This window comes from Ictalurus furcatus, chromosome 29 (genome assembly GCF_023375685.1).
Source record: "Ictalurus furcatus strain D&B chromosome 29, Billie_1.0, whole genome shotgun sequence".
NCBI lineage: Eukaryota > Metazoa > Chordata > Actinopteri > Siluriformes > Ictaluridae > Ictalurus > Ictalurus furcatus.
The window spans coordinates 8,544,566-8,555,598 of NC_071283.1; the positions used below are offsets into that span (position 1 = coordinate 8,544,566).

Genomic DNA, 11,033 nt, shown 5'->3' on the forward strand with positions numbered 1-11,033 from the left:
GGAATAAAACACTTTGGAATGTGCTGTTGGCAAACGGTTCATTTCAGGGTGGTCACAGTAACGCTTCACGTCAGGTCGCATCACAGCACCCTTTCATTGATTATTTCCCATGTTGCCAGGTCATGTTTTTAATCCTTTCATGTACTCCAAATTTTACACTTAAATACAAAGTCCTGCTGCTAAATCACATGATAACTTTGTGGTTAACAGATTTGGTTTACACAAAGGTAATAAAGTTTGGAATTAATAACAGTTATTTTTCATCTACAGCTGGCTACACAAAAAGGCCTTTCACTGAAATGAGCTTTAGGCTCAGGAACGTATTTGAACCATGCATTCAAGCTTGAGGTGCAGCCAAAATAGGGTTATGTCTAAAAATCTACTGGAACAATCTCTGCATATAAAATATGACCTGATAATTCATGCTTCTCACATTTTTTGGAAGACATTTTCATTATTTATTTCCCTTATTTATTTATTTATTTTTTATTCCAGAGCCTTACTGGAAGTTCTCGGTTTCACCTTGAAATTGGCAGGAGTTGGGATGGTTGAGAGACAGAAATGAACCCTAATATGCATCATTGGTTTTGGGTAATGCATGCCGTTATTTGCTAGGATGAACTGATAAAATTGAAACATGACTGAAATCTAATTGAATGTTTTCATGTAGGGTTTGAAAAAGTGCACCGGGGGAAAAAAGTTCATCTGTTAGGAATTTTATTATTTTTTGCCGCCTCTGCCTGATAGTGCTATTTTAATGTTCGCCACAAGGGGGAGCAGTAGATGGAGAAAATGCAGCTCGCTGTAATTACTGTGAACTGAGGAGTCTTGTCACACATGCAGTTAATTTATCAGTACTTGGTATGAGTCCATACCAAAATCTATCATTTAGAGCTCGCACCTTTCCCTAATCTGACTCACTATTGATCATAGAATCATTCTGAAATAAATGTTCTATCTTTTTGCTTTTTATTGATGAATTTGCTCCATTTCTGGCTGGTTATAAGTCACTTTTTTGCCTATATATATATTGTGTGTGTGTATATATGTCTCTCTCTATTTATATATATATATATATATATATATATATATATATATATATATATATATATAAAGCCCCAGTGTTTCATTGTACATGTTTTTGCGATTTAATTTCTGGCATTGTAGCTACACGTTGTACATGCTGGCTCATAGACACCCAAGGAGTTCTGTTTTCTCTCAATGTGTGTAAATGAGGAATTTGCCGAATCTATGTTTAGACTGTTGATGTCGAGAGAGAAAGGGCTCATTCTTCTTTGCAGCTTGCCCTCTGACTGCATGCACTTATATTCTGGCTTTTGACAGCTCTTTAAACTTTAATTGACTTATTCAATAAGTAGTAAGGCATGTTGTTCCTGCTGAGTTGTACCTCTCATTAATGCTGTTTTATATCCACTGACACAGAATTACTGTGATGTGTTTGTATAAAGCTTATATGTGGTATTGCGGGTATGATGTATTATGCAGAGCTGGACAGTTTGATTTGTTCCCATGTGATGGTCTCTGAAGGGACTGAGCAAGGGAACCTGTAGTGTTACACTATTTTAAATGTTGTACCTTAGAGCCTTCAGTCTTGTCTCCAATCATGTAGTGATATGAAACAGTTCTCTGGTCTTGGCTTGTAAATATTATGTAATATTCATAATATGGTCTGTAGCATGCAGATGTCTAATTTAGTTTAAAGTGGGTTTTTATATTTTGCATAGAGAAATAGTTTGGATTGTAATCAAATTTGTACACATTTTTCACTTACCTCGAGTGCAGCCAAGCTGTGTTCAATTTGTTCAATGTCCCAATTTTGCTCGCTTCGTTCAACACTAAATCTACAATATTAATGCATGTAATAAGTAATGGAAACTTATGACCACTAATTTGCATCATGCAAAACTTGGTTAAATCACTTTTCCCTCCCTGCTGAACCATCCATTCAATGAAAAGTGTACATCTGAAAAGAAAACAGTAGCACAATTAACTCCACAAAGCTTACTGCGGTTAAACACAGCGGTTTGTACATCATCACATTAGATCGTTAGGAGCAGTTTTACTAGGTCGTTATGTACTCATGTCCATGGAGGGAGTGGTTGTGTATTTTACCCAGAACACAGACTTTTGTTTTCTTTCTTTTCTTTAAACTTGCTTGGCGTCCAGTGTCTCCTGAGATTTGATTCCATATGAAGAACCTGTTCTTCAAGGTGCAAAGTGAGAAACAGAATTATTTCACAATTTATATAGAATTAATAAAACAGTTATTTATTTTTTAAACCTATTAAAACCTATTGTCTTAACCACTGCAGGTAAATAAAACAAATGGTGATGTCAGAATTAACTTCACACATTTTTCTATTGAAATAAATCTCTTAAAGTTAATGAACTATGCATGGTTATTAATAACTGGTGTGCTGCCATGTGTAAACTAGCTAAACTAGATCTAGTAGCTAGGTTAAGTATGTTATATTGGGAATGATAGCTTAATTTCAATTTAACTGATCCTGAGCTTGTGTTACACTCTAAGTGGCGTTTCATATGCTCTCTCCATGGGTGGGTTTCCTCTGGTTTCTCTAGTTTCCTCCCACCTCCCAAAAACATGTCGATATATAGATTGGCTATTCTAAGTTGACCTGTGAACCTGACCAGGAAAAAGAGCTTACTGAAGATTGATTGACTTGAGAATGAAATTTGAGAAAGAATTGAATTTTTGTTCGTTGTTAAACAAATTTAATCTACCTATTTCGATATACTGTATAATGAAAAAACAAACACGAAGGATCAATTATCATACCTATCTAATTTGAGTGAAGTATTTTTTGTAATCAGACAACAGCTTTTATTCCTTGACAAACATTTTCTGTGTGCCGTCCTGTTCAACAGAACAGCACAATAAAAGTTATAATACTTCATCACCTGCCGTGTGCCCTGGACTTATGGTCCAAATCGGGAAGTGAAAGGAACTCCCTTAAGTCTTTTGATTAATGTGCAGTATACGTGATATTTGCTCCTTCTCGTCTTTCTCATCAGGCTCCACACCAGAGCTGTCACAGCTAAGCGCCTCTCTCTGGCAGGTCTGTTTAGGCTATCACAGATTCTTTTTCTATCCTGAAAAATGGCTGATCTGTTCACCTTTTCAGATTATATGAACAGTGTGGTGGAGTTTTGGTTACTGGAAACTGGGGAAAAGCTCTTAGTTACACATTAAAGGATCATTAAAGCTTTTAACTCTCCAAAAACAGAGTTTCATTAATAGTATAAAACAACAATCCATCACTGTCTGCTCATTTGCTAAGAACACCTCAGGTTACCATTGTGCAATGAGTGATAACTAATATGATACTGGCTTTTGATTGCTTTTTTTCTTTTTGCCTCGTCTCTCTTTCTTGTAAGGTTCCGAGAACACCCAGAGGTCCTTGAAGCATACTGCTTATTTTGTTACAGTGGTAGAAATCACACCGCACCTTTACAAACACTGTTCTTATAAAAGTTCTTATAGTTATTAGCCTATTTGACTGGTCACCAGAATTTAATGAGTTTAATCCAAATCTCAATAACTCTAAAATAAGTCGGCCTATACTTAATGTCAATTTGGACCTACAGTGTTCTCCCAGTAGAAAGCACCATGGCTTCAATACATTGGCAGGATATTATTGTACAGATTTGAATAATGAGTCTAATATTTGAATAGTTCATGAAATAAATCTGTATTGAGGTACCTGTGGAATTTCTTTCAGCTCCTTGGCTGAGACCCACTGCTTTAAAGTGTTCAACGTGACTTTGTTGGCATGGCGCTTCTAATCTACTGTTTTGCCAAAGCTTTTCTCACACCCTGTATCATGTATAAATATAAGCAAGCAGAAATGCATTCATGTCTTTATAGTATAGCCATCGATGCACTTTGTGCTTGGCTTAGCGCTGACACACACTACAGTTGGGCTACGCACAGTTCATACCTGTAAAAGCTCACTGTCTTGTTCTGTAAAACTAAGCCAACCCCCTACTCCATCTAAGTGTTCTCGAGAGAATGTCTGCATTGAAATGACCAACGTGCCCCTTCCCTATCTTTTGTCAGGGGTCAGTGTGCTGGGACAGGGGCTGTTGTAAATTGTACACACGTGTGGATGCCCAGAGCCACACTGGGACGCCTGAGAGATTGTAGGGGGTGAGGGTGGTGTGTTTAGGATTGGGGGAAGGAACACTGGACGAAGGGGAGGGGATATGGGAGGAGCTTGGCAGCTGCTATTTGTAGATCTTTGTGATGGATGACTGCTGTGTGTGTATGTGTGTGCGTGTGTATGTAAGAGAGAGTGAGAGAGTGTTTTTTTTCCTCTTTGGTGTTCCTCTGTTCCCCTCTGTGTAGGCAGCCAGAGGAGTACTGGAGTGGGAGGGAAGCAGACGTAGACGCTGAGCACAGTGAGGGAGACGGAGACAGAGAAAGAGAGAGAGTTTTCTTTAGGAAGTCAAGCACGACAGACGAGGACGAGCTTCTTTTTTTTGTCTCCCCCCCTACCACAAGAACAATCAAAACAGGACTAGTCTGACCTAAAGTAGCCATTTCTTCTGCTTGTGAGGACAAAAAACCTTACCTTACCTTTTGTACCTTTTTTTTCATCCTCCACACGTAGTCTTTCTCCCACACGTTGTGTGTGCTTTGCTTTCAACATAAGGACTTCTGCAGCAGTAGCAGCGGCTTTGTAAAAGGAAAAATCTCTTAAGGAAAGGCAGTTAACGGAGTTTACGAAGCTGTGGATCAGTCATGCCCATGAGAGGCTGTAGGGCATGGAAGTGGGCACTGCTCCTGTGTGGCGCCCTGTTCTCCCACCATGCCACCGCCTGCCCAGCTCTGTGCACCTGCAGCGGCACCACTGTGGACTGCCACAACCTGGGGCTCAAGAGCATTCCCAGGAACATCCCAAGGAACGCAGAGCGACTGTGAGTAGCATCTCAAGCACATCCTTTCCTCCTATAGTGAGAGTTGAAGAGCAAACAAGCTCTTTAGTGAACAAATTATTTTTATTACTCTTCAAGGCAGGTTGTAAAGAGGTACAGGTACAAAGAAAGAATAAATATATGCACGCAAATGCGTCTGTAATTTACATACCGACTTGTGTGTGCTTGTGTGTATGCATGATGCTGGCAGTACTGTGAGTTCTGTCATTACCATGCACCGTCTAGAAAATACTTTCACTTATCTTGCTGGATACTTTTTTTTTCTTTTTGCATATTCTCTTGTTTGAATTTTAACAGGTTTAACTTGTATATTTTGCTGTATCATATTCCTTAATTCCTGTAATTCTTATGTTCAATATGCCTCAAAGTTGTGAAGATTTACAAGATTTGAATTGCCAAACTTTGATGAAAGTAAATATTTGTACTGCTGCAGATTTTGTTTTTCTAGACTTATATGGTATCAGTATAACTAAACTTAGGACTAAAAAAAAAAAAAACTCTTATCACAACAGAATGAATTTGAACCCGTCAATGTGGTCTTAATGTTAAATCATGTAGAAAATCAGTAAATCAGCAAAATGGTGCTTAATTATGTGGCTAGTGAGAGTGTCTCATCAGCAGCTGGTCTGCAGAAGAATGAACCTAATAAGCGGCTCACTCTGCACATCAGCCTTACTCTCATCCCTCTCCTTATGAGCTTTTGTAACACTTTAAAATATTCATGTCGTAATTAATTTCCGAGGACTGGAAAGGGGAAAATTGATTGTACTGGTCCCGGGTTTAGAATATCTCTGATGAATTATACATGCCAGGGAAACTGCGTGTGTTAGTTCAATCTTTATTTTAGAGGGACAAGGGATTGCGACAGATTGGACAAAATCTTGCTTGAAGTATCTGGATTTCTTTTTCTAGAGCTGTTTTGGGGTTTTTTAAACGAGTAAATCATGGGATAGGATGTACTTCCACTCTCTGGATAGATTATTTAACATAAGAAATCTTTGCATCATATCGGCCCCATTGTATAGTGGTCATTTTTCAAGGCGATTGCTCCAGTCAAATAAACCACACACAAGTCCCTAGTGATTTTCCCTGACTCCTAAGACAAATTGACGATATCCCACGTGTAGTCCTAATTGCTTCTGGTTTTTCTGTGGGTATTTTTTTTTTCCTTTCATTTTTCTTTTCATTTTTTTTTCTTTCAAGTGGGCATCCTGACAAACTCAGATGAAAGGATTTGAACAAATCCTGTTACAGTTATGGTGCTTTCATGAGAAAACTCACTACATGCCTAACTTTGCCTCTATTTGTCCTGGAAGTAATAATTAACACACAATTAAATACAGCATAATATTCATAATTGGAAACATTCTAGTTGCAACCCTTTTGATGCATTCTTTTAACAAATTCTTAACAAAAAAAAAGAACTTTGTCTCCACCACTTCCATAAATACAGTTTGCTATTGTTAAATGTTTTTGAGTCGACCACCTCGTCAAATTGTAATTGAAGAAAGAAATGAGAATGGTTTTGGGGGATTTCTCAGTCAGGACAGTTTGGCTTTGCTAGACTCAACTGTTTCAGACATCCACTCAAAAAAAAAAACATCTTTGCAAACAGAAGCTGGGTTATTCATGCTGACAAGGTTCTGCAAATGTGTGTGTAGTGGTTTTGGGGGGTATAATTTGTGCATGGATGTAGAATCCCATTTGCACTCGTCAGAAAGCATTTCGATTGTCCTGACCTTTCTGCTTGCGTTCTTTAACAACTGCAGCCACATGTGCCAAACTCACTCCCCCATACAAGACTTCCCCTTAACCAGCTCTTGCTAAATATACTAGACAATAAGCCCACCAACCAAACACCCACAATGCTCTCCCAAAGCTGTGAGGTAAAAGATGAACGATTGTACATTGTACATCATAACTGCATACAAAAGGTCACTGAATGTTTTTTTCAAACAGCTTGTCCAGCTTTGTAAAACATTCTTCTTTCTCTTTAGCCTGAGAAAACTTGTCTGATTTGGGATTCTCTTAGTAGAGAGATGGCTCAAGTATGCAAGTGTCCTTTCTTGCCTTTTTTCGACTATTTATTGATTCAACCATAGTGATGGATTTGAGGGCCGAGTACAGATGCTGCATGAAGAAGCAGTTTAAGCTGCATGGTGAGAGAGTGAAACCTTTGTTTAGAGAGCTTGGTTGTAAACTTCAGCTCTAGTCTAGGAAGAGGTACATTGAGGGTTCTTTAAATAGATAGAAGGCTGTTTATACCACCTCCTTAAAAATCTTAAGAGCTTCTTATTAAACACCTACATTTTAGAGAACTCATGACGGATTTAGTCCACTTGCTGAGGAGATATCTTTGAAACATAGACTTTTAGGCCTTTATAGAGGCAGTATGGTGGTACAGCAGGTAGGGCTGCTGCCGCACATCTCCACGGTCCCTGGATCGATCCTGACCTCAAGTTACTGTCTGAGATTCGCATGTTTTCCTGTTCCAATGTCCTGTTCCATCCAAGGTGTATTTCATCACACATGTCCAGTGTTCTTGGGATATTTTCCAGATCCACTGCAGCTTTTACCAGGATAAATCGGTTACTGAAGCTGAATAAATGAATGATTGCTCAGTTTAATAATTGCTTTTTTCCCTAATTTAGTCATGGCCAGATCACACCCATAAGGCAGCTCTCCCCTATCACATGACAGCCACCAATCGTGGAGGACGAAGACTATCACATGCTTCCTTTGAGGCACATGAAGCCAGCCAAGTGCATCTTTTCAAACTGCTGCTCATGCAACCTCAGGGGCTGCTTAACACTCAGAGGAAAGCATTATCCACCCCCTTCTGTACTGCATGCATGATTGGCTAGTGTCACTGTGATTGATAGGGGAGAGCCTGACCAGTTCTGCTGACCTGGATGGCTGTGACCTTATCAGGATTCGAATGCTTTTCTGTTGCATTATTCGGGAGTGTGGCACAATAGTCTTTGACTAAGGTTCTTTAGAGAACCTCTTGCATAAGTGAAACATGCAAGGCTCGTACCTTTGCTGAAAAGTTCCTTCCTAGAACCCTCTGTTGTAGAAACAAACAAAAGAACTCTTTAATGTGCTATACAGAATGCTTTTTATAAGGGTAGCCACCCTAAAGGTTTCTTTAGTTTGTGCAACTGTTAAGGTCTGTGTAAATGCATGCAATAGAAAAGGTTCCAATTATAAACCTTCTAGAAAGCCAGAACCATTAAACACCCAAATAACCCCAGGGGAACACTTTTTCTAAAAGTGCACCATTTTTAACAGCTGCCAGATGATGATACACATCAAATCAGTAGATAGATCAGTAAAGAAAACCATATCCACTCCACAAACCATAATTTAACTCCATCAGGACAGGGCAAATACAGATATAGGGAGAAGATTTCCGTGGCCTTGGCAATAAATTGTAAAGGGTATCACGCAATTTGGGATATCAGACAGGAGAATCCTGAGTGACTGTGGAGCTTTTTTCACATGACATGTGACCCTTCTTATTTCTCACAGATGGTTTAGCTTTAGGAATGAGGATTATTTGAGGAATGCCAATGTTGATGAGAATGGTGCTAAATTAAAGGTTGTGTAGAGCAGACACATTCCCTTTCTACACATTCCCAGCATCCCACATGTCTCTGCTGCATACTGCTCATGCACTTCCTTATAGTAAATCTTAATGGCAAGATGGAACTGTTACATTTCTGTTAAGGTTAGTGTAATGGGGATTGCAGAGAAGGGCTTAAAGATTAATTGGGACAATCTCAGTAACAAGACAGCTTTTAACCTGAACCGTGAGCAGGAATGGTGCGACCTCAGTTTCTTTGTTACTCTTGTTACTCTTGGCCTCAGTTACTTTGTATAATCTACATGAGCTGCAATCAGGCAAGCCAAATTAACTAGGCAATCTTAATCTGGAATTCATGGGGATGTTGTAAAGAGTGCAGTGAAAATGATATGAGTGTGTCAAAGCACCATGTGGAAATGACTGTTACCAGCCAGCCACAGGCCCTCTTGCATTAACAGTGCATCAGTGACTTTCTTGATAGAATAAGTAGAAGGTATTTCGTCTGTTACAAACAGTTGTCAGCAAAACATCCACAAAGCACAAACCCTGTATTTGCTCACAGGGAGTGAAAGCCTCTGTGTTCTCCATCTCAATGTACTCAAATGCTCCACGTCCCTAAAGCCCAACTTGTTTCCCGTTTCTAGTTGAACAGTTTGGCATATTCAATTACAGTCACAGATGTTTGACTTACTGGCAGTTGCTGACTTTTGTGCTGTTAAGTGCACCTTGTAAATGAGGTTTACTTTCAGAGGCCTACACATGGATACAGTTAGCTCTAGAATTATTGGCACCTTTCATTAAAATAAACACAAAATGAAAAAGACCTGCATTGAGTAATATTTTGAGCCTAAATATACTGTATAGGGACGATGGTTTCAAAACGGTTATCATGATTAATATTTGTGAAGTTAACTGAAGGAAGCTTCATGAAATATCTAACAAGGCTGGAAATTTTTGTCCAGCCCTCCATGCAGAACATTTTTAGATCCTTTATATTCTTAGTTTTGTGCATTTGGACTGCCCTATATAATTCAGACCACAAGTTTTAAATTTTTGAAATGGTATGCTGCAAAAGTGATTTTGTGTTGCTGCAACCATTTCTATGTTGATTTGGATGCATGTTCGATCTCATTATCTTGTTGGACAATCCATGGTCTTAACCTCCTAAAAGCAACCAGATTTTGGGCTAAAATGGTGTTACTCAAGAGCCCAACAAATGGCAGCTAGGTGGTGCTGGAAACTGAACTATAATCTTCTGATCATTAGCCCAAAACCTGAACCACTGATCCACCACCACCTTTGCAAACAGTCTTCACAAGAGCTCCTGGACTACTAGCTGCAATACAGTCCCATAGTCTCCATGATTCACCACCAGATATTACTATGAGTCTTGGGGCTTTTCTTGTATGCAGACCCCATTTGCTGATGGTGTGACCAGTTCATTCTTGGACACATCTTACTACAACATGGATGACTTGTTAGCGCAGTGGGTAGCGTTGCTGCCTCACTGCGCCAGGGTCCCAGGTTCAGTGTGGTGTTTTTACATGTTCTCCTTGTGTCTGATTAACTCCTACCCCACCATCCATGCAGGTGGGTGCATTGGCTACTCTAAATTGGTGTGTGTTGTGGCACCCTGCTGTGGACTGACATCCTGTACAGGGTGTGTTCCTCCCTTCATCCAGTTTTGCCAGGTAGACTTGGGATCCATTATGACCCTTACCAGGATAAAGCCATTACTGAATATTCCTGAAAGGCACCAACATGTGGGTGGATCCGGTGCCTTTCCCAGAGAACTAGGCATAAGGTGGGGATATACACATCACAGGACACCATGCACAAATACATGAACTGTATATTCAAACCTAGGGGCAATTTAGTGTACCCAATCCACTTAGCTGCATGCTTTTGGGAGTTGGAAGGAAACCCATAGGTAGAACATGTGAAACTCCAACCAGACAGTAACCTGAGCTCAGGTTCAAACCAGGTACCCTGGAACTGTAAAGAGGCAATTCTACCTGCTGCACCACTGTACTGACCTGAATCATTGTATGTATTCTTTATCAGATTTTATTATAATTGATCATAAGCATATGGGGGCATGAGAGGTAGTGTGGGTGGATTCTTGCAGATTTGAAGCATGGCATGTGTGAATCTGTGACTCTTAAAATGCCAGGTTCATTTCACACGTGGCTGAGTGTGGTTCTGATGGCTTTGCAATAATTGGGCGGGGGGAGGCCAATGGTTTGCAACATGACTCTAGCAATTCTAATGTCTAGACTAATTTGGCAATAGTCTCAATTCCCCCCTGGCTGTATGGGTACAGATTGAGTTTGCAATCCATTTACTCCCGGGGTAATTTAAACAAGCCATTTGCAGGTCAGTGTTGACATGACCGATTACCTCACAACACCTTTTACCAGGTTTTCTTGCTCCAGGGACTTGTCAGGATACTCATAATGGCTGCTGGTCT

At 39.7% G+C, this 11,033-nt stretch overlaps 1 protein-coding gene across 3 annotated transcripts in view; it reads left to right on the top strand.

The window, feature by feature from the left end:
* The first annotated feature begins 4,613 nt into the window (after nt 1-4,613).
* The window catches only part of slit1a (slit homolog 1a (Drosophila)), a 106,389-nt gene continuing 99,969 nt past the window's right edge, over nt 4,614-11,033 (top strand). For all 3 annotated transcript variants that reach the window (XM_053618854.1, XM_053618855.1, XM_053618856.1), the window contains exon 1: nt 4,614-4,959. In XM_053618854.1, the coding sequence (XP_053474829.1) occupies nt 4,784-4,959 (176 nt within the window). In that variant the 5' untranslated portion in view covers nt 4,614-4,783. The remainder of the gene's footprint in view (nt 4,960-11,033) is intronic.